Genomic DNA, 25387 nt, shown 5'->3' on the forward strand with positions numbered 1-25387 from the left:
TTTAATATATACATTACCCAAAATAATTCCTGGCCAATCTCAAAATTAACTTGAAACAACAAATGAATATCAAATGCCTCCTTTAGCATGAGATTAGATTACTAGGGGAAAAATAAATTTAGCCCAGGGGAATGAAAGTTTAAATAATAAACAAATATAGAATTACTGGAGAAAATAATATAAATTTAGCTCTACCTGTGAGATATGGCAGGTTTGTGGCCATCTTTTAGGCCAGGTATATCCTCATGTAAATATGCCAATCCTCGAGCCATGGTTTCTGCAATATGACACAATTCATTCCAAGAGACCACATTAGCCTTAAGAAAGTCTGACAATGAACCCTAAAGAAAGGGAGAAAAAAAAAAAAAAAAAAAAACTTACGTTCTTGACAAAAATCATGTATGTATGGAGACTTTCCTTTTTTATTTTTAAGTGTTTATGGAAGGCAATATATCTTTCCTTTTGGTGAATAACATCCAAAAAGCAATCTTTCTAGAATGGTTCAAATTTTGCATTAATGAACATTTGAAAGGAATATCACTAATCTTTAAAGATTTGCTACAAGTACAGCTGTTCACTTTCCTATTTAGAAGCCAAAGGTATAAAAAAATTTCAAAAACAAGAAGAGCTGAAAATCTAAAATTTTAGAAAATATTTTAAAAGTTAAAATATATTGACTATAGGAGCTCCTGCTGTGGCTCAGTGGTAAAGAACCTGACTAGTATCCATGAGGATGCGGGTTCAATCCCTGGCCTCGCTCAGTGGGTTGTAGATGTGGTGAGATGCGGTACAGGTTGTAGACATGACCCGTATCCTGCACTGCTGTGGCTGTGGTGTAGTAGCTGCAGCTCTGATTCAACCCCTAGCCTAGGAATGTCCATATGCCGCATGCGTGGCCCTAAAAAGCAAATAAATGAAAATATTTATTTACATACACACACACACACACACACACACACACACGCGCGCGCGCACATGTGTGCGTATAAAACACTAACCATAGAGATGTTACATCATAGGAGTAGGAGCACCAAAAATTAAAACACAAAAACAACTAATCTAAACTGCCAACCTTTCGGTCAAGAATTAAGGGAAGTAAAATAGAGCCACATTTTTCTGACGATGAACTGACTGCCAAGAAGAACACAATATCCTACTTCAATAATGTGTACTTTCAAACCATCTCTGAAAGTAGAAAAATTGAGGAAAAATAGCAAGTAGGTTTTCATGGTAATTATCTTACAAATTAGTGACAGATCAAAGATCAGATATATTTCCTGATCCCAGTTTTGTCACTATGCAACATTGATTAAAGAATTTTAAGAAAAAGGAGTTCCTGTCGTGGCTCAGTGGTTAACAAATCCGACTGGGAACCATGAGGTTGCAGGTTCGATCCCTGGCCTTGCTCAGTGGGTTAAGGATCTGGCGTTGTCATAAGCTGTGGTGTAGGTCGCAGACGTGGCTTGGACCCCACCTTGCTGGGGCTCTGGTCATAGGCCGGTCGCTACAGCTCCATTAGACCCCTAGCCTGGGAACTTCCATATGCCATGGGAGCAGCTCAAGAAAAGGCAAAAAGACACAAAAAAAAAAAAAAAAAAGAATTTTTAAGAAACAAAATTCAAGGTGAAAAACTGGTTCATGTAATAAAAGTGAATGGTAAATGGCAAATAAAATTTACTAAGCAATGACTATGTTAAAATAATTATTTGTGAGAGGTCATGACAGCACAAGAAATCAGGGACAAAAGAATAGTATTATATAAGTAGAGGGTTAGGTGAAAAAGTTCCATCTTTATTTTTCTATTAAAATAACATTTTTTTTGGTCACACTCACGACCTGTGACAGTAACTGGGCCAGGGATCGAATCTGTGCCACAGCAACAACCCAAGTCACTGCAGCGACAGCGCTGGATCCCCAACCCACTGCACCACAAGGGAACCCTAAAACAAATTATTTTTAAAATAGGTTTTTATTTATAAATATCAACCACCTATAACAACATACTAGTCCCCCAAAAGTGAGGGCTTTGTAGCCAACCTTAGGAAGGCAGGCCGACTCTAACTTTACTGAGTTAAAAAGGAAAGCAGTTTTACCTTTTCATGAAATGCTGTGATTAGCCAAAGATCCACATCAACACTGGTACCTCGTTTTTCTGCACCAATGAACTGTAATATGTTCTCATGCTTCATTCCAGGCAAACTATAGACTTCATATTCATTTTGCCATGACTGTTTGTCCTACGGTTAAAAAAAAAAAAAAAAAAAAAAGAATAGTAAGAATGCAAAGAATACAGGCAAATAAACCATATCTAATAGATTACTTAAGTAGGTTCTAAGGCAATTTTTTTTTTAATGGCTAAGTATTAAATGATTTTTTGGTTTTGTTTTGCCCTGTTTTTTAATTTAAAAAAAAAACAACTTTGACAACAGGTCCATACCAAATGTCAGCCCTGCCCCATTCCCTCAAACATAATTTTTCTGTTTCTAATTTGTAAATACAGTAGTTGGTCAGAAAGGCTGCACTTCTAAATCTAACAATGGCAACACATTCCGCTTACGAGTTAATATTACAGCGTAATTTCATCATGTTGCAAAGTTACTTGCATTACTATTAAGAATAATCACCTTGAGAGATGAAATTCAGGGAGGATGACTTCATCTAAACAGAAAACAATTTTCAAAGACAAACAATATATCAAACATTTTTAACATAACGTTTAGAATACCTTGCAAAGTCAATAAGAGAGCAATGGGGTATAAATGTGCAATACAGTAATGTGAAACACTACAGATTCATTTGTGCCAGTAAGTGATCCATGTCTATTACATACCTACTTAAAAAGCATGAGTATCTATTCACAATGAGCGAATAATGAAAAGTGGGAGACACCACAGCATAATGGTTAGGAACCCTCTGAATCCAAACTAAGAATCTTTGGCATGTTACAGGATCGTTCCCTTTCCTCATTAGCAAAACGGGACCTGTAGTGTCTGCCTCACAGGGTTGTTGTGTTATATGTACAGGTAACATATGGACACATATCATTGAGTACTCACATATGTAGAGTACTCTCTGTCTACACAACAGAACCATTCAATAAGGTTACTGTTGTTACTTTTACATTAATATCACCCAAATGCCCTTCTCCAATTTTTAGGCTTCTTCACATAAAAACCCTGATTTTCTTGGTGAACCTTGGCACAACAGACTCTTCCTCTGAGAACCATAATTTACAGTATCTGCACAGCTACCAAAAAAAGAAGTCTGACTCTTAAGAAACAGGCTTTCAAGGAGGTAAAAGTGCAAAAATTTAGGTATATTAAGACAAAGAAACTGAATTTTGGAATAAGGAAGATCTACTATGTAGGTTCAGGGGTGGAGCCTACATCAGAAAAACTCAGCCATACACAATACCATCATGGCATTAGCCACAGGTGTGTACACGCAGAAGACAGGGACAAAGGCATCATCACAGATCTATACCACCAATGGAGCAAAACAAAAACTAAGAATAGCTCAGAGGTACATTAAACCAGAGTTTTATGAGGTTGGCCCCCTCTAAAAGAAAAACAGGTCAACAATAAACCAATTATTTGCAGTCTTGAGTCACTGCCTCTGAAAATTCACCAAACAAAATATCAAGTCATTACATAAACACTCAAAGTAGGACAAAAATGAATTAGTTTGGTCATATACCTCCAAAGAGCAATTCTAAAACAAATTCTGGGAGTTCCTGTCATAGCTCAGTAGTTAACGAATCTGACTAGGAACCATGAGGTTTCAGGTTCGATCCCTGGCCTCACTCAGTGGGTTAGGGATCCTATGTTGCTGTGGCTATGGTGTAGGCTGGCAGCTGTAGCTCCGATTTGACCTCTAACCTGGTAACCTCCATATGCTGTGGGTGTGGCCCTAAAAAAACAAAAACAAAAACAAATTCTGTACTATTCTGTTTGCTTTTTCTGATAATGTCGGTGGGACATTAAAAGAAACCACTCAGACAATGAATTATGATTTTATTAGAATCCTCTTCACTTTGCATCTCTGCAGAGTTTTTATTGTTAAAAAGATCACCTATGTACTCATTTATTGTAATTCCACCCTTCCAAACAAATATGACTGTTGTATCATTAATTTCTCAGATGAAAAGGCAGACATAAAAGGGCTAACTGCTTCCCCCAGTATCACAAAGAACCACCTTGAAACACGTGGCTTGTGTTTTCAGACTGTTTCTGAGTTACAATGATCCAGCCAGTTACGTTTTTTAAAAAATATATGTACATTATGGAGTTCCCGTTGTGGCTCACTGGTAACAAATCCGACTGGTATCCACAAGGATGCAGGTTGGATCCCTGGCCTTGCTCAGTGGATTAAAGATCCGGCGTTATTGTGAGCTGCAGTGTAGGTCACAGACATGGCTCAGATCTGACATTGCTGTGGCTGTGGTGTGGGCCAGCAACTACAACTCCAATTCGACCCCTAGTGTGGGAACTTCCATATGCTACAGGTGCGGCCCTAAGAAAAAAAAATTAAAGCAAAAAAAAAGTGCACGTTAAAAAACTGTACAAACATACCTGTATTGGAAATATTTTCACAGCCACATATTCATTGAGTAACTGGGCTTTCCAGACACAACCAAATCTTCCTCTTGCTTTTACTTCTAGTAATTGCAGTGGCTTCAAACCTAATAATGGAGAAGGTGGGGGTGGTCCTGGGTCCTATAGATAAATAATAATAATATTATTAAAAAGGAGCACTTGATACATATCACTTCTAAATATCAGAAAAAAGTATACTGGAATATCAATTGACAGAAATGGTAAACACGTACAAATGACAGTAAATTCAATCTTGCCAAAACTGAGTTCTAAAGAATTACTAATTATCTATAAGATCACAAGGCAAGGAACTTGAATTAAGAGTTTTCATAATAACATTCAACATTATTGCTATACACATATATTTATACATATCTGTGACCTTCAGGACACTACTAACAGTATTTCAATGATCTCATCCAGTTGATACTTCTTTATAGGACAAAGATTGGAAATGTGCCAGAAACAGCAAATTATGGCTATGTCTCAGAGAAAACCTCTCCTCAAAATCCATTACTTTCCCCAATGAGTATTTAACTTTAAATCTTTCTTCATGTTAGAAATATCCAGAGCCATTCTCAAACACATTACAAATTGGTATATCAAATACAAAGCACATAAAAGAAATTTGTAAGTTAGTGTTGCTACAGCCAAACTATTCTGTTCACTATAATTTTCCCCCTAGTAATAATTCATCCCTTTGTTTATAATTACTTTGCAGAATTGATCTGAGATATTATTTGTGCTTTGGGACTAACTGGCAAAGAAAGTACAAATAATAATTCAGAAATTAGTGGTCATCATTGTAGATAATAAGGTATGAAAGCGAAGGGTACTGCTATAGTTAATTTTTTAAATGGAGCGAACATAGTATATGAATACAGGTACAGCATGTCAGATCACCTAGGAATCCTCCCTATACAAAGCATAGGGGCAAACTTTCATGGAAAGCATTCTGTTAGTTCATTATCTACCACTAAAGCAAGAGGTAGAAAGCCTTTTGGAAAGCCTCCAGAGGAAAGTAGTAACATGTCTGAAGGCCTGCATGAGTATTGTAAGGGGGAATTAAAATTTCTGTGGCAGTAGCAACAGACTTTATGATAGTGGGTGGCACCTAAGACACTTGGAAATTGTAAATCACCCCTTCATCAGTGCATGTCCTCTCTGTCTTTACTCTCCCCTCCTTAAAAAAAAAAAAATAAAAACAAAAACAAACAAACAAACAAAAAAACCTTCTCAGGTCTTAGTGCTCCCTTTAGGCATTATTCAGCCATAGGTGCTGCTCAAGATTCTTAAAAGTTAACATCTACATTAGAAAGACCCTCAGAAAGAGACACATTGCAAAGTATTAAAAAGTACCTTCTTCTTCTAAACTAGACAATCTTTATAAAATGGTTTGAGAATTCCTATTTTAAACCAGTATGATAAACCAGAAGACTTCCTGTGATTCATTTTAACATCAGATATTTATTTTTTGAATGCCTACAAAAGTTGCTTTCCCTTCACATTCAAAACATGAAAAGTTAGTAGAGCTGAAGATTGTTTTAATTTAGTAGAGTGACAGGTCAAGGAAGTCAGATACAAATCTTACAGAAGTATGGTGCTTCAAGTTATGATTCTCAGTGGGAGGGGACATAAGACTTTCTCTGGAGAACTTTTAACAAAACTAAACAGTCCCTCCCTTATCCCTTCACTGACCATGTATACCTGTAATAAGAGATGCCACTGATAGCAGTATATGACTTATGTGAATGTGGAGACAGGAGGGAAGAAAGTTGAAACCCACTCTTCTAGAGGCAAATGAAACCACTCAGTGCTCAAAGTCCAAGAATTATTAGATACATGCATAAAAGAATAATTATGCTAAATAAACAGAAAAAATTCAGTTTGAAAAACTTTATAAAGTCAACAATTTCCCCTCTTTTAGAAGAAATAAGTTAGAAAAGTCCTATTTTCAAAGCAGGGATGCTAAAAACTAAAGTATGAAGACAAAGGTTAAAAGCTAAAGAGGAAAAATAACCAAAAATAATATGTCATTATACTTAAACACTAAGATTTTTAAATAACTTTTATAAATTGACTGATAACGTCTCCCTAGATAACATACACATTACCCATTCTCTATTCCAAAGAGGACTAACCACATGAATATGATTCAGTCTATAAAATAGGGGTTAGATAACTCAATCCACACCCCAAATTAAGAATGTGTCAGAGATTCAAAATATGACTTTAATAAAATATTAACCTTAGTTTTAGGAAACAATAATTTCCAATGCCTATGCTTAGAAAAAAAAAAATCACTGTATGTTTTTCGAATGTATATATAAACTTCAGAGTTCCCATAAGTTTTCAAGACTCTGCTTAGAAAGTTTCTAAGCTACCATTATTTCAGTAAGAAATCTTAGATCATTCTCCTAATGATATTACCATTACAGTCAGGATTATATCATAACAGCCTGATAATATGCTTTGTCAAAATTACCTATAAGTAAAAAGCTTAAATTAAGGAGAACAATGGCCAACTTTCAAAGAGTGAGAAAAAGGTCTACAAAGACACATTCCTTTGAAGTGTCAAAACTTTTAGAAACGATATGTATTTTTAAATAATACTCTATAATTCTTAAAAGGTTAGGTTCAAAAGAACTCTATATCATTATAGCTTTCAATATACTTTTTTGATTTTTTAATAAAAAATTATTAGAATATTCTCCTACTTCATACTTTTCAGCCCTTCACTTCATTTATAGGAAGCTTTAACAGCCTTTCTCATATCTAGCTTTTACTTATCCAATAATCCAAGAATATTAGAAATGATTTCCAGTTTATTAGCACCATTTTACTAATGTATTTACTAAAAACTCAATTTTTGTTTCTAGGAATGAAGATTTATACCTTTAAAATACATGAACACCTGGGGAGACAAATTTGACTTAAACCTCATAATGACAACATTCTGATGTTACCCATAAAACATGGCTCTGTCCTGCTACAAAGAAAAACCACTTTTAGAGGGGCAACTATAAGGACTATAAAATTCCTGAAAACATTTACTAAGTTCCAGTTTTCTTGCAGTGTCCATGCTATTTTGCACAGTTAAAAAGATATGCACTAGAACATGGCTTTGATTACATCTCTTCTTGTTTATATATGAAAATTACAGCATCAGAAGACATCATGTTGAGAAGCAACAAAGGACAATAGCTGGAAAAAGTGTCCCCCACTCCAACACCACTACTCAGGATCATTACTATAACCAATAGTGGAATAAACGACTAGAAATGAAGAGATGTAAAGCAGTCTGCGATCATTTTACTTATCCTGACTTCTCCAAATGAAAAGTGAGTTCTAAATCTAAATAAAGCCTTAAATTTGCAGACAGCAAAAGATCAAGTTACCACTTCTCTAGCTAGTCCACTTGTTCAAGATGCTAAAGATGAAAAAAACTACCTGAAAATATAGATTTCGCATTGAAAGATAATGTGTTCGACCTGAAAGTCAGCCCCTGTTAAAAATGAGTACATGCTGGCATTTAAGCTAATGACATACTATAAAAATAACCAATATAAGGTTTTCAAAGCTAAAAATATATCCATTATGTGTTAACATCTAACCAGCTAAAACAGTTGTTTCTACATTTCACCTTAGATAAGTATAAACACTGTTAACAATACTTTAGGACCAAAAACTATTACTGTGGCAAATCAATCAAGTTTTTAATACTAAAAGCGGCGGGAAAAACTATAACATAAATTTATAAACTATAAAGGATGCACAATAAAGCAACAACAACAAAAATCTAAGAAAAAAATGTTTTGTATGCATCCACAAAAAGTTCCACAACCATAAAATAAATATCAATGAATCTTACCTCTATCATTATATGAAAGGCGTGCTTGTGAAGAAAAAACACAGGCAAAAGAAATTACGATTTATATCCGGAATGAAATGAAAAATGACACAAATTACAAAAGTGAAGGAAAGAGAATAATGATTTAGCTTTTTAAAAGTTGTCAATGATTGAATGTATCATATTTTTCAAATGAGAATTAAGAACACTTTCCTTATAAACAGAGGAAAGTAATATATTAAAAAAAATCTTGGATATTATCTATCAGATAAGAAGTATTGTTATATTGATGTCTATAGTATGACCCCAAGTTACCTGATCCAATGGATTTCAAGCCAGGGAATAAACTAAAACAAATCTTTAAATAACTGTTACTTAATTTTCTAAGGAATTCTGGGGTCCAAACTATAAGAGTAAAAAAAAGCAGTTTGAAAATCTACGCATTGAAATTGGATTCTGGACACCAGAGGGCAGTATTGTCTTTAACAAAAACTGTAGAAGCAGCACAAGAAATTTTTACACAGAAAGTTTTCTCAGATCACTGACAGTTGATGTAATAATCTAGAATCTCCAACTTCCTGAAAGGTTTTACTCTCATGAAAGACAGGAGACTGCTTACAGTGAGACATAAAAATGTTTCTGGTGCCTCTGTGAGTGTGTGAAATACAAATAATACACTAGGACACGGGAAGAATAAGATCAGAATTGAATAGAAAACAGTGACATATCAGACCTGCTTCCCCAGCCACAACCAGAGTGAAGAACTCAAGCAAGTATCTATACATAATTTTCAAGCTCAGGACCCCTATACTGATAAAGAACTAGATTTTCATTCCCCCAGTCATCCCCAAAGAGGCAAGAGCACTAATTTAAACCAGTAAAAGCTTCGAATACCTCCAAGCACTTATTTCTCAGTTTTCAGTATTTCTACAGAGAACAATAGCAATGATGAAAAAGATTTGACCACTCATTTTTATGTACCAGTTGCTTAGTTTGTTTGTTTGTTTGTTTGGGTTTTTTTTTTTTTTTTTTTTTTGCCTCTTGATCTTCTCCCGTAAAGATTCAGGACTATTTCTAATTCATCTAAAAGGTTTAGCTAATCCTAGTATCAAAACATCTTATCAGTACTCCAAAGTAAAATTCCTCTCTTGAAAGAAATACATGCCAAGTGAGTAACTAGACTATAGCTTCCCAAAGCTTAAACATCTCTCAGATTTTCTTTTCATACTGGTGCTTTCAGAGATCAAGATGCCACTGTAATAACACTGTGCAAGTAGCTGCTGTTTCATGCATCTTACTAAAAAGTGTATTTTGCTCAATATACTTTTCAGTAAACGAATATTAGAATAAGCTATAGAATGATTCAAGCCACAGACATCAACAACAGGTCCCAATGCATAAACTTAAGTTACAAAACATGAGTCAAAACATAATCCAAAAAAAATTAATTCACCAAATACACAAACAGATAAAAAGTAACCAAAATAGTCTTAGATTCACAACTTCGAAAATAAAACTTGAATATCATGCACTGTGACTGGAGATAAGAGTAAAAACCAAATCAGCACACTAATGTCAAGTAATTAGATTGCTCGATGAGAAAGACACTTGCTGCTTATTCCTTAAGGGGAAAAAAAAAATAACTATTGACAAACATCAGAAAGGAATGAATACTCATATTCATTCAACAAATCTTTACTGAGCACCTAGTTTGTACCAGACACTGACTACCTAGACTCTCATGATGTTTACTATATTGTGGGGAAGAAAGACTAATCAAATGAATGCATAATTATAAAATGAGAGCAAAGAAAAGGAATTTAGTTACCATGAGCACCTGTAAGGAAAAACCTAACTTATACTGGACAGGTAAATAAGAGGTTTTCCTAAGGAGAGAATCCTTGAGAAATGGAATAAGGCAGCATAGGTATGAAAAACAGTACTGGGATATACACCCCAGATTTCTGACTTGTACAACCAAATGGTTACTGGTTCCATTTACTGAGAATCAGGTTTGAGAGAGATCATCATTACCCTTGTATGTTAGCGCTCAGAGACATCTAATAGGAGATATTTAGTAAGCAGTTAGATATACAGAACTAGAATACAAAGAAATTTTTCTAGAAATAAGGAGTCTATATGCTATAAATATATATATGATATTTACTATAAATTTTCTCTATTTAAACCATTTCAAGACATTTATATACAAATTTTTAATACCTTATTCAACTTCTTAGGATGATCAAGAAGAAATAAGCACCCCCTTCCCCACCCAAAGTATTTGAAAACTGACAAATTCTAAATGTCTCCCCTTAATCATCCAATTATTATACTTTCTAAGAAATTTTACAGTTGCTAATTTTTTTTTCTTTTCCTTTTTTTTCCTTTTTAGGGACACACCTGTGGCATATGGAAGTTCCTAGGCTAGGGTTCAAATATGAGTTACAGCTGCAGGCCTACACCACAGCCACAGCAACAGCAGATCAGAGCCACATCTCTGAACTACACCACAGCTTGTGGCAACACCGGATCCTTAACCCACCGAGCAAGGCCAGGGATCGAACCTGCATCCTCATGGACATGATGTCAGGTTCTTAACTCACTGAGCCTCAAGGGAAACTCGCTACAATTGCTAATTTTTAAAAAGACAATTACCAAGCAGAAAGAAATAAAATGTGCAAAGAAAGAATATGTGTTATCAGGACAAATGTTTCTGAGCTAGGGACAGCAAGAGAGTATACATTAACAGGTTCAATAACGTTGATACTGTCAAATGCACAGCCATGATTCTATCCAATTAGATCTTCAAAATTCCTGTGTGATATATCAACTCCTACTACCCAGAGTTTCCCTCATCTAACTCCTCATGGAAGGAAAGCAAAGACAGACCAAGGTAAATAAGTTCCCTAAGTGATTGGCTCCTCAGGATAGTCAGCACTAGGGCTACAAGTCTGAAAGAGATAATAGGAATGCCCATTCTTTTGGCTGCTGCTCAGAGGCATCAGGTCTATTACTGGGTATAGAAGAAATTTCATTTTTATTTAGCATTTGTATTCTTCAAGTAGAACTGAAAAAAAGAAAAAGATGATGCTATAATTAATAAATTGTGATGTGGTGAAATGGTTATGTTCATCTGCAAGGCTATATACACAGTCACTACAAAAGCTACTTTAAATGAAATATATGTACTCAGATCCCTCCCTTTATCTTACTTTAGTTTTTTATGGACCTGACCTAATTATTTATTGAAATAACCCATTCAATTAAGATTACTTCAATGGACAACAATCCTTGGACATAAATGCTCAGGCTTTACCATTCAGCACACTGACTCTAGGCTAAGTCACAGTACGTATCTGTGTCTTGATTTTTTTGTCTATAAAATGGACTTAATAAAACAGAACCCATATCATTGGGTATTAATAGAAAGATTACATGAGTTAATATGTGTAAAGTGCTATGCATAGTGCTGCACAGAATATTCAAAAATGAAATTTTTTACTATACAAAATTAATTTCAAATAAAATGATTTCAATAAATCAATTTTGATAATGAAATCAATGGCTTCAAAAAATTATTCCTCTGGAGTACAATTTCGAGCTTGTTGGCAATTAACAGCTAATACTTACTGAGCACGTAACATTCGCCAAGCACCCCAGATATGGCTCTTCTCCCAACCACTACAGACCTGGAATCAAACATTTCTCCTCCTTTTCTCCATCTTTGCCTAAAATTGTTGAAGCAACTCGCTTTACCCTTTCTTTCCAAGCTGCAAAAGTCAAACAACTAATCAACCAACCTATTTTTAATACATCTACATGTTAACTGTGGGCTCCAAAAGGGCCAGCAAGGACTGTCCCTGAACCTTAACATTATACATCAACATTATACACCCAGCATGGTGCCTGGCATACAACAGGCATTTAAGCAGTAGGTGAAAAGTTATGCAAAAATAAAACAAATCAACCAACTTGAACACCTCCAAGCCTATCTGATACAAGCAGCTTTCACTAACAAATGGATTTCTTCGTTTTTATTATCTCAAATTAGTAGAAAAAGGTTTGGCAGCAACAAAGTAGCTAGGAATAAAGGAACAGATCTAGGACGAGGTCCAGGAAATAAAAAACACAGAGAAAAGCAAACTCACTTCTTCCTATCTACCATCTCCTTGCCAAACAAGAAAAAGGAGAAACTATGCGCTCTGGTCTATATGCATCAGTCCCATTTGTAAGCTGACAAAATGGGCCTTCCACAGGCCAAAGTTAAAACCAAACTCAAGATTTTAAAATTTAATCTGCCACTTTTTAGAAATAAAGGGCTTTAATTTTAACGTGCAGCTTTAATTTGCATTAGCTTTTGATACAGCTTCCCCTCACCCCACTTTTTTGCTTTTGGATACAGAATTTCAGCCCAGCTCCAAATGGGCCTGTCTGTGCATTTGTAAGAGAAACAACTCATATACACCTAATCTGAGTAATACTTTGTCAACTTGCATGTCTATGGAGAGTTTATGACACTTCTCCCCATAATTAGTTTAGAAGTATACATAAAAACAAGTTGTAATTTAGGTTACCAATATAAAAATAAGCATACCAAGAGACGTTTGTAGTGGCCCTGTATTATTTCTTAGGCATATAGAGAGAAGAAAAAGAAAAGGTGCTCAAAAGTAAGACAGTAGCATTATATCACTATATTTTAAACAAACTAAAATCAGAAAACTGAAAACTGTCTGTGGGGAGTTCTCTTGTGGCACAGGGTTAAGGATCTGGCATTGTCACTGCAGTGGCTTGGTTCAATTCTTGGCCTAGGAACTTCCACATGCTGTGAGTGCGGTCACACAAAAAACAAACACCCACCATTTGTGAAATGCAGGTTCTAGCTCTCAGCAGAAACCTAACATAAACTCTAAGCTAATAAAACATCAAATTTTGGTATTTCTTGAGCATACATTAAAGTTCCCCTAAATGTCACTTAAAAATATATCGTAGCATCAGAATGAGATTAAAACTACTGAGCTGAAAAGCTATCCTCAGTATACTGTTAAATTAAAAGAAAGCAATTGCAGAGTAACATTTTCTAGTGTATAAATAAGAAAAACGTATATACTCAAATGAGATTAGAGAAAGATGTCAAAGGATACACACCAACCTGTTAAAACTGGTTATTTCAGAAAAGTGATAAAGGAAAAAGAGGAAGAACAAATAATCCTTTTTTTGGACATATGTCTTCCTGTGTAATTTGTCTTGCTATAACAAGCAAGTTCCTACAATTAATTTTTAAATAGAAGAGAATTTATTTAAAAAGAGAGAAAACAAGAGATGTGTTCATAAACTCCAGCCATCAACCTATTTCAAGATGCGCTTCTACAGATGTAATATTTATTTCGTAAGTATAGCTTAATATTAGCATGTTAAATATTCAATAAAATTTAGTAAACATCTCCCTGCAGCCTCCCCAAATGAGGAAGCAGCATACTTTCCGAAACTGACTTGGCTGAAAAATGTTACACTACCTCTTTAGCATCTTATTAATTTTAAATGGGTATCTTATTAATTTTATATAGACCCATGTTCAAAAGGAAAATCCTACAAGGCATTTTCACAGATGGCTTGGTTTCTCAGTGGATAGTCATCTGACACAGCATGAAATGACAACCTATTATTACTTTAATATTAAGGTCGACAGGATGGATTATTTTGTATGCACAACTCAATATTCCAAGCATCTGAAAGCCTTTAGTCCTCATCAGACCAAAACTTAGACAAAATGTCATGGTGCCAAGACTGAAGACACTGATATCATTTTTAAAAGTATTAGTGCCACAATACTATATAACCTTCAAAAATTACCAAGATGTTAACCTCATATCTTGTTAAAGGTACATAATTTCTTGCTTCTTAAATGTATTTTCTTATCAAGTGGTATTTTTTATCAGCACAAACATAGATTTTTATAAGCAGGAAACTTAAGCTCACTTATGGTTATAAAAACAATGCAAACAGTTTTACTGAAACCACATTAACTCTAATCACAATAAGACTTAATAACATTCAACGCATTAATTCCCTCATATTCATGACTCACTGGTACTATAAAAACCAGTCTGCATTCAGATTATTTACTGCAGATTATAAGAATACCTACCTACATGTGGAAGGAGTTTCAGAACAGGCAAAAGAAAAGTGATTCAGATGATGCAAATTAGAAGGATGCTTCACACACATGAGTAGAGAAAGAATTAAACAATGGCATTCTCTTATAAAAGCATGGATGGGAGTTCCTGTAGTGGCTCAACAGTTAGCGAACCCAACCAGCATCCATGAAAACGCAGGTTCGATCCCTAGCCTCGTTCAGCAGGTTAAGGATCTGGCGTTGCTGTGAGCTATGGTGCAGATAGCAGATGTGGTTTGGATCCAACATTGCTGTGGCTGTGGCCGGCAACTACACCTCCGATTGGACCCCTAGTCTGGGAACCTCCCTGTGCTGCAGGTGCAGCCCTAAAAAGACAAAAAGACCAAAAAAAAAAAATTTTTTTTAATAAAATAAATAAATAAATAAAAGCCTGGAATACTTCAACTTAGTTTATTACCCCCAAGAAATATGGCCTCAAGATTTATCTTAAAGCAAAACCCTAAAGCCCCTGAAATGTTTATAAAATTCCTGGGTATAATGAATATAGTATATTATATTCATCTTAGTATAAATACAACAAAGTCAATTCAGCAATTCATCACTTACAAAATGATTATGACATACGGATACTGTGTGCAATACAGTACTAATCACAATACATACTTTCTCCTCAAGCTTATAATCAAGTATGAGAATAGAACATGCTCACAAATGACAAGAGCCCTTCTCAACTTAGTTAGGTTAGTCAAGTGAATCACAAAAGAGAGAAATTGACTTGAGCACTATTTTCTCAATTCTTTCAAGGATGCTACATAACTAATACCATTCTCGATGCTTACAACAGAAGGCTTAGAGTGTAATGGAAGAAAAGAATCAAAAGGCAAAGTGTGGAAGATTCTGTCATGCTTTAAACTTTATATTCTCTGCTGTTAGATCACTGAAAGCCCTCAAATATTTTTAAGCACAAAAGGAACATAATCAGACATGTATAGATGAAGAGAGAGAACTGGAAACAAGAAGGCCAGCTACGAGATTATAGAAATAACCTCAGCCTCCAGTAATAATAATGTCCTGAAAACAACAGGATCAGGAAGGATGAAAACGTAAATGAACTGGTAAGTGATAGGGCTAAGAATGGGAGACACAGCTGTCTCCAAGGCTTCCAATCAAGATGAAGAGAAAGACAGTGATAACATGAAACAATGTTAGAAACATTAACAGGCTATACAGAAAGAAGAACGGCTTATTTCTTTTAAAAAAAGCACAATTACTTTTTTTTTATGCTTTTAACTATAGCAGATTTACTTTAGAATATTTTCCATTTTGGAATAAATAAGAACCATAATTAAAGACCAGATTTCAAAGCATGTATATCCCTACATCTCTTCTTCAGAATAAAATATTAACGAAACCAGAAGAAACTTTAAACAACTTGATGTTTTGGAAATAAAGAATCCCACCATTTAATTGCCAGAACCAGATTATTAAGTGATGTATGTGGATATCTCTTAGTCCTCCAGAATGCCCCATAGGACTGATATGTTATTCCCCAAGAAGAATAGAAGACTGAGATCAGACCAATGAATGAGCATGGTATTGGAACTAAAGCTTGCTCTGCTAAGGATCACTGTAAGTTCTCTTCAAGTATAATTCTTATTGCAAATTTTTATTGACCCACCAATAAGATATCCCCAGCCTTTAGCCAAGGCTTTAAGAAAATGTTGCCCTAAGAAAAGGAAATGACAAATTTTACATCATTGTCTAAATGTGTTTGAAGAAATTAGAGGAAGAATGCAGCAGAAATGTACAACAAGAATATAACATGTTTTCCTAACTGGTCTTGAAATTAAACTTTGATCTTAGGGAAATGAATATGCAGCGAAATGCAGAAGTTACCTTAAGACTTCAAATGTGTAGTATGCTTCCCCTATCTACTCTATCCCTCAAAAATGTCTTGAATAACTAGCAGGCACTGGTAATGTCAATGCAGAAGCACAAGAAACTTTACCTATGATACAATCAATGTCCATAAACCGTATTCTAAAATGTATGCTAAAAAGTTTTTTAATGGAAAACACATGAATATACCCTTCTATTTATCTATGACTTGTTTATTCCCCCTTCTGTCCTCTGTGAGACAATAAGGTCATGTTACTCCTCATTTCAGTTGTCAAACTACTCACCATCCTAAAGTAGGAAAATACATTAATTTAGAGAACGATTTTAGATGGCAGGGATGTTTACTGAATTATCTGAAACAGCAGAAGCATCTGCTTTCTGGAAAAAGAGGCCAATCAGCAAAAGCATTAAGAGCAAAGCTTTAGTGTCAGAGGGTCCTTGGTTCAGAATCCAGCTCTAATATTTGCCAGCTTTGCTATGTCTCAATTTCTTTATCTATAAAATAAGGATTATAACTCTACATAAACAATCCTATGAGGTAAAATCAGATCAGGGCTTTCCACAACCGGCTCAATGGTCACCAGAATTGCCTAGGAAACTTATTAGAAACATAATATCACAGGGCCCATTCCATACTTTCAGGGGTATGGTCCTGGAATTTGTAGGTCTTTAACAAATTCCAAAGATGATCCTTACATACTGGTCAAAATTTGGAAATCATAGTGAAATTTTCATGTATTTTATGTTTTTATATATTCTTATATAATTTATATATTTATACATCTTTGTAACTTACCAGTATTCTAGTATACTGTAAATGTTCACTTAACATTTGATACAATCATCATTTTTTTTGCAGTAGAAATAAAACTGTGCATTTTGTAAAAGATAACCACCAAGCAGTCTTGCAGAGTGGTTTGCATAAACCGCTCACCAAAAATGAGACTTACAGCATGACACTATACTGTTTGAGACAGTGAGATACTACATAAATGAAGTTTCATATTGATGACAATGCTCCTTTTCCACAACATATTTCATGACAGAAGGAAAGCAGAAAGTTGGGCATGTATTATATTTTTCGTAACAAAGCTTGACCATTCCAGGTTATTCCATCACACATCTTTTAAATTCATTCCTTATTTTTCAGTAATTCATACAATTCATGCAAATTCACTGCAGAACAGTGCAAATACTTAATACATGTATACAATAACATTAACCACTGCAACAAAAACCCCCAGAGATGGATACCCATTCACTGAACATTCCTGGTTTTTAGTTACTTATAAATAATCCATCTTTTCTTTTCAAAAGTCCAAACCCTTGACTTAATTAGCATTTCTAAATAAAGTGGCCTCATATATAACATAGCCAGCCCTATAAATAAAAATGTCCATCCACAAACACTTTTTTTTTTTTTTTTTTGGTCTTTCAGTTTTTTCTAGGGCTGCACTCTCGACATATGGAGGTTCCCAGGCTAGGGGTCCAATCGGAGCTGTAGCCGCCAGCCTATGCCAGAGCCACAGCAATGCAGGATCTGAGCCATGTCTGCAACCTACACCACAGCTCACGGAAACGCCAGATCCTTAACCCACTGAGTGACAACAGAGATCGAACCTGCAATCTCATGCTTCCTAGTTGGATTCGTTAACCACTGAGCCACAACGGGAACTCCCCAACCATACTTTTTTAATAATATTTTACATAAATCAACGTTACCTATAGGATTACATTATTTTTAAAATTCTATTAAGAAACAAATTTGTTTTTAAATGTAGATTACAGTTTATTTCTATCATGTCACAAATCCCAGGTAAATTCAGACATGACTATAGTACTAAATACTCTGTCTTTTAAATGTGGATATTAAATAAAATAGTTCGCCACCAATGGAAAGTAAAGTGTATTCTATGGCCATCTGGGAGTACACAACATCTATTTATTAGGTACTGTTTTTTTTTTTATTTTAAAGTACTTTTTAGAGATGATTTTTCAATAAACCCACAACTTAGCTACTAATATTTAAAAGTCCAACTATTTCAGCTGTACAAACTAGTGTGTTTACCTAATTTACTAAATAAGGAATTTTACCTTTAGGCTTACTTCTCCATATACCCCTCTTACAAAGATTACAGGGATCAATGATCTAATGCTAACAGATTGCTAACAAGCACTGAGAAAGGAGTATATTACGTAAATAAAGCTAAAAGAGAAGTTGTTTCAGTCATTAAATTATAGGACTTTACCATTTTCTTCTACCAAATTTGAACCATTAATCCTACTGAAATTAGAGAAACAAAATTAAACCAAGAGAACCAGAAGGCTGAGGTAATCCAATCTTAAGAGTTAAAAGAAAACACAGAGCTTAGAGATGTTTCAACAAGTGTAACCAAAAGTTATGACCTTTCCTGTGCCTATAGAATATGAACTACTTATATTAAAAGTCTTTGTAAAGCACTGAACCAGCACAAACTGTCCATATGATAGAGAATGAGGAAAAATTCATAAATTTAATCTGACTACCCACCATACCTATATTTTCAGATATATTCAGTGTTGAGGGGGTGAGACTCAAGGGCATTGAAAAAGTTTTCAGACTTCAGTACACAGATATGTTGCAAATAAAAAACATATATACACTTGGAACTACCAATAACACATGATGAAAAGGGTTGTTCCTCTGTTCCTCTTCTGCAAAACAACATTTTTACAGATATATCTTCCTGATGACTTTGTAAAACCTCTCTATTCCACACTTTCTTGATTACCTTACTGGGTCCCTTCCCATGGTTAAAAGGATATTTTGGCAAATAGTCTTGAAAAAGGAACAAAAACTTAGGAATGGAGGAGAAAACAGATGGGAAAGGAAGGGTTACCCGTATCACTTCTCCATCATCACTTACTTCTCAAGAAACAAAGCAGAGTGTATTTCCCATTTTTAAAGTACTACAATGTCAGTTAAACTCTCCAAAGAAGAAAAGGTACAGGAATACTCTATAGTCTGCCCTACCTCAACCCTTAAGTTTAGGACAAAGCAAATTAATAAGTTTGCAAAATTAGCTATAGTTCCCATGACAATAAACATTCAAAAATTAACTGTGAAGGAAAATGATTTCTAACAACCTACTACGGTTTCACCACAGTAATATTTCTTTAAAATACACAATCTAAAATAGCACAAAGTACAAGACATTAACTTACTTGAGTTGGAACAAGCACAGGAGGATAAGCCATCTTATGATGCCTGTACACCCAAAACGCACAAATGACAATTCCCGCAATTAACATAAGTGGCACCAAAGAATAGAGCAAGATGTTGTAATAGGGTGGCTTAGGTGTAACTGGATTCGAAGTAGCTGTGGAAAAGGGGGGAGGGGGGAAACTGTTCAGATTCGGTCTACACAATTCCACAATAAATATTTATTATAGTGTCAAATTTTGGGAGAAAAATAAGGAGTAGGAGAAGGTGGGAGTAAATTATTCCACCCAGACAAATATGCTTTGCTTTCAGTATACTAGTTGAACAGACCTATGCATTTTTCCTGTGAACTTACGCTGTGTGACTTCCATCTCCGGAAAATAAGAAAACCTTTCATTACACATACTGCCCTCACAGCAACAAAAATATACTTCAGGGCTATCTTTTTTTTCTATACAATCAGTCCTGTAAACAAAAAGAGGAGAAAGAATTAAAATCAACACAATTACTTTGAATCTACAATACATTTTTTCTAAAGTTCTTCTCAGAGCTAAAACACTGAATAAGTCATATGGTCAACTTCAACATTCCTATTAATAGTCAATAACCAATTCTTAAAAAACAAAAATGTTTCTTGAATCCTAGTACTAAATCTCATCAGGAAAAAAAAAAAAAAAAAATCAGTGGCTGATTTTGTAACAATCACACTGGCTCCCTGAAACTCCTTCTTTAATTTGGTTTTCAATGGTCAATCTAAGACAACCTTTTTTTTTTTTTTTTTTTTTTTTAATTTATGAGAAAAGCTTGAAGAAGAACATAAACTCAACGAAAAATTTTGGCTTAGGAGTGCTCACAGGAAATACAGCTTTCCCATTTTGTGAATACAAAAACTAAACACTATATATATAAAAAAACCAAAATGCGCATATACGCATATACATACATACACATACACGTGTGTGCGTGCATATGGGTGTATAAATACACCAGTACAAGGTAATGCATGCTCTTATCTCACAGCAGAACGTATTTCAACATCAGAGACCTAAACCAGACTTGGGAATAAAGCCATTTTGCAGCAGATAAAAATTCCTTGAACATAATGAATAGATGTGGGATAAGCAAAAAAGTAAAAAGCAATATGTAACATAGCTTACGAATTGTGAACTTTTGTAATGGTTGTTAGAATAACATGGTTGAATTTAACTGCGAAGTGAAAAGCTCAAGAAGTTTCAGGAAGAAGGCAATTTTAACAAAATCAAACTTTAAAATGAAATCTATACCAATACTGAATTAGTAGAAAGAGACAAATGAAAGCTATATTTTTAACAATTTATATAGGGAAATATATAAATTGAAATTTCGAATCATGCCTCAATTTACAGGTTAACATGATTAAATACCTATCCCAATTAACTCAAGAAAGTTACTTTTCATCATCCGATTTCATCATTCTTTTTATCACTGTCTTTTCTGCCACCTTTGACATTTCTTTTTTCTTTTTTATTTTTTTAGAGTCACACTCGAGGCATATGTAAGTTCCCAAGCTAGGGGTCGAATCAGAGCTACAGCTGCTGGTCACAGCCATAGCCACAGCAACGCAGGATCGGAGCTGCATCTGCGACCTACACCACAGCTTACAGCAACACCGAATCCTTAACACAGTGAGAGAAGCCAGGGATCAAACCCGCATCCTCCTGGATCCTGGTTGGGTTCATAACTGCTGAGCCATGAAGGGTACTCCAACATTTCTTGAATCATCTTTTCCTTTCTCTTACTTATCTTACTACTCTTAATATTTATTTTTAATCAAATTCAGAGGTAAAAAAATTTACATACTTTTAAATTAGCATTTAACCCCTAGTAACAAAGCTGGTGTAGTCATTATCACTGTAAAAGCAAGCATTTGCACTGAACAACCCACTTACCATTATCTAGAAAAGTTTAACCTCCAGCAATACTGATTTTGGTGAGAAGCACAGTAGTTTTTTACTATAAAAAGAACATACATCCCTGATTTCAGCTAAATAATACAAAGTTTTGAATAAAGATGATCCCCAAACCTCATTTTTCCCCTTCTTCCTCCTTATTTTTCTTTATTTTAACTGAGATATAACTGGTATGTAATATTACATTAGCTTCAGGTGTACAACATAATGACTGGACATCTGTATGTATTGTGAAATGATCATCACAATAACACAGTTATTTGTGACCACAAAGTTACAAACGTTTTTCCTTGTGATGAGAATTTTTAAGATTTACTTTCTTAACAACTTTCAAATACACACAATAGTATTATTAACTGTAGTCCTCCATTATATCCTCAGGACTTACTTCTTTTATAACTAAGAGTTGTACCCTTTACACTCCCTTTGCCTACTTTGTCCACACCTCACCCCTGGCCACTGGCAACCCCCAATGGTTTCTCTGTCTGACTTACTTCACTTAGCATAATGCCTTCAAGGTCCATCTGTGCTGCCATAAATGGAAAGATGTCCTCCTTTTTTTGTCTAAAAAACAGTCTATATGTGTGTGTGTGTGTGTGTGTGTGTGTGTGTACGCCATTTTCTTTTCCATTCATCAACTGACAAGACACCTAGTTTGCTTCCACATCTTGGTTACCGTAACTAATGGTTCAATGAACAAGGAGGTACAAACATCTTTTCAAGTTAGTGTTTTCATTTCCTTTGGATATATACCTCAAAATGGAATTGCTATATCATTGCTATTTTTAATGTTTTGAGGGACCTCTATACTCTTTCTCTAGTGGCCCTACTTACCATTTCATTGTAACAAATGTCACTTGATGATATTTTATTATCTTCTGTTAATAAAGAGGCTAATAATCAGAAATACAGCTAAATATACAATTACAGAGTAATAATTCCTAGAAAATTCACAGATGTATAAGTATATATACCCTGACACTAAATATATACCTAAGTGACTATTTTAATTTCTCACCAAAAGTGGAGCTAATCCAATTTTCATGGCCTTATTCAACAAAATTTACCATTAACTACATATGGCCAATCAAACATAGATTTAACATAGTCAATTAAGGCTCCCGAAAGTGGATCGGGATGTAGCTAGTGTTCCATGAGTATTAGTAGTTATTTGGTTCCATGAAGTCTTCTGGTTATCTAGAATTTTGTAGCTTCTATAGTCATCAGCACCCACCCCCAGTGAAAATCTTGTGGCTCAGGCAGTTTAAGTGATCAGCCCAACATCCAAGGATACCTTACAGAAAGATTACAGGCAATCAATAACATAACCACTGTATTTTATTTCCAGTACAGAATAAAACAATTTAAGCAAGATCTTTTAAATAAAATGTAGCTTTCTATGAGGACTGTGTTAGTTCTGATGCAATTCTGAATGTCAAGTTAAAAATGTCTCTTGGGATAAAGAACAAAGGCCTACTTTGTACAAAAAAGGGGGAAAATGTAGTGAGATCAATTTCTTCCAGATACATAAAGAGGGAAACTAAAAGGAAATTAAATACCATGATTAAGCTTTATTCTCCTTCAGGATAGATTTTCAACAGATATATTGTCTTTTAAAGCAATTTAAAAAATCCTTTTTCTTAAAATTGTCATTTAAAAAAAAAATCTATACTCCTAACACAGGCAAAGAAATGTTTCTTATCTAAAGTCTCACCCTTTAGTAGATTATTCAAAGTATAATGAAGATAAAACATAAGTATGCTATAGTTATTTTATTACCTTAAAATACATATCTTGTTATTATAACATGTTATAATGGTCTTCATATTCCCAACTTGAAGAAATATTTAACTGCAAATCCATGCATTGATCTTTCTACTTTAAAAAAGGGGGAGGGAATGAAAATTATTCAACACCATCGTAAAAGATAAAATGTTTTCTTACCTGTCATAGCAGTTGATATCATCCAGCCAACAACCTTGCTTCACTATTTCAATGGAACCAGAAATATTCTTCCAGGTAGCAAAACAATGCCGCCGTTTATCTTTGTCACCGTAACAGGATTCAACACCAGTTCGATTGGTTCTATCTCTTTCCCAATTAGCGTTATAGAAAATACACTCCTGAGTTTCTGATCTACCAAGTATAGCACCTACAAGATAATAAAACAACACCTTAATATAATCCTATATGTTCTTAAATAAAACACCTTAATATAATCCTATATGTTCTTAAAGAGATTTCCTAGTATACCAAATTTCAGATCTTCCTAAAATGTCAATTATATAGTCTTCCTAGGCTTACAACATTGTGTTTAGGTTTCCAGGACAATCTCTATATTTTAAATATAATAAAATACAATAATCGAAAACAATAATATGCATCACAAGATTTCTTTGCAAAAGGCCAAGTTCACTTCATTTAAGAATGTCCTTAATGAAATGTAGTAAAATTATTAATTTTCTTTAACCTTGACCCGTGAATAGACTTCTTCTCAATACTCTGTGTGACAAAATGGGAACTAAGCAAAAGAACTTCTGCACACTTGAAATACAATGATTGCCTCCAGAAAAAGCCCTTGCATGATTGAGTTGTGAACTAAACCAACCATGGTTATTTAGACGAGTATCTAGCAGAAATATTTTCTAAAATAAACCAAGTAAACCTGTTACTTCAAGAAAACAATCAATAGCATGCACTGACAATGACAAAATATGAGTTTTCAAACAAAAATAAGAATTTTGGAAAATCTCTATTCACCACCACCATTAACCTGACACCTTCCCAATAATCAAAGAATTTTCTGGTGAGATTAGTGGTGATATTAACAAATGTGATTTTCAACTATAGAATAATGAGATGTGCCCACAGTTAAAAGGTCTACATAATTCAGAGAACCATAATTTTCCAAATGAATTACGTGTAATGTTTGAAAAGCATTCGCAGATAAAAAATCCATTCAATGTTCAAGATAGCCAAGAAGATTTTAATGTTAGAAAAAGGACAAAAAGTTCATTAATGGTTTTAGATTCCACACTTTCACTGACTTTTAAGAAACCACAACTTATCTTATATGAAAAAGCAAGCGGAGTTCCCATTGTGGCGCAACAGAAACAAATCCAATTAGGAACCATGAGGTTACAGTTTGATCCCTGGCCTTGCTCAGTGGGTTAAGGATCCAGCGCTGCCGTAAGCTGTGATGTAAGTCACAGACAGGGCTCAGATCTGGCATTGCTGTGGCTGTGGTGTAGCCTGGCTCCAATTCAACCGCTAGCCATATGCCATATCAAACCTCCATATGCCATAGGTGCAGCCCTAAGAAGCAAAAAAAAAAAAAAAAAAAAAAAAAAAAAAGAAAAGAAAAGAAAAGAAAAGAAAAAGCAAGGGAACTGGAATACCTAAATAATTATGAAAAAATGTACAAAAGATACTACTACTTATTTTTAAGATTTACATTAAAGCTTCAGCAATCAAAACAGCATGATCTTAGAGGTCCCGCTGAGGTTTGGCAGGATATAAACCCAACTAGTACCCATGAGGATGTGGGTTCAATCCCTGGCCTTGCTCAGTGGATTAAGGAGTCTGAATTGCAGCAAGATGTGGCATAGATTGCAGTTGCAGCTCTGATCTGATGTTGCTGTGGCAGTGGCGTTGGCCAGCAGCTACAGCTGTGATTTGACCCCTAGCCGGGGAACTTCCATATGCTGTGGGTATGGCTCTAAGAAGACAAACAAACAAACAAACAAACAAACAAAA

At 34.7% G+C, this 25387-nt stretch overlaps 1 protein-coding gene across 4 annotated transcripts in view; it reads right to left on the reverse strand.

Annotated features, from left to right (window-relative positions):
• Positions 1–25387, reverse strand: part of ACVR2A (activin A receptor type 2A) — an 85600-nt gene that overhangs the window by 13705 nt on the left and 46508 nt on the right. For 2 of the 4 annotated variants that reach the window (XM_084998321.1, XM_084998320.1), the window contains 7 exons: positions 23576–23783; positions 20038–20147; positions 19685–19839; positions 8467–8490; positions 4572–4715; positions 2094–2237; positions 196–341 (listed from right to left, as the gene is read on the reverse strand). In XM_084998321.1, the coding sequence (XP_084854447.1) occupies positions 196–341; positions 2094–2237; positions 4572–4715; positions 8467–8490; positions 19685–19839; positions 20038–20147; positions 23576–23783 (931 nt within the window). 4 annotated transcript variants of the gene reach the window in all.

This window comes from Sus scrofa, chromosome 15 (genome assembly GCF_054392235.1).
Source record: "Sus scrofa isolate SSC_HxYL_T2T_F1_AM1 chromosome 15, Sscrofa_HxYL_maternal_Yorkshire_Landrace_v2.0, whole genome shotgun sequence".
Taxonomy (NCBI): Eukaryota; Metazoa; Chordata; class Mammalia; order Artiodactyla; family Suidae; genus Sus; species Sus scrofa.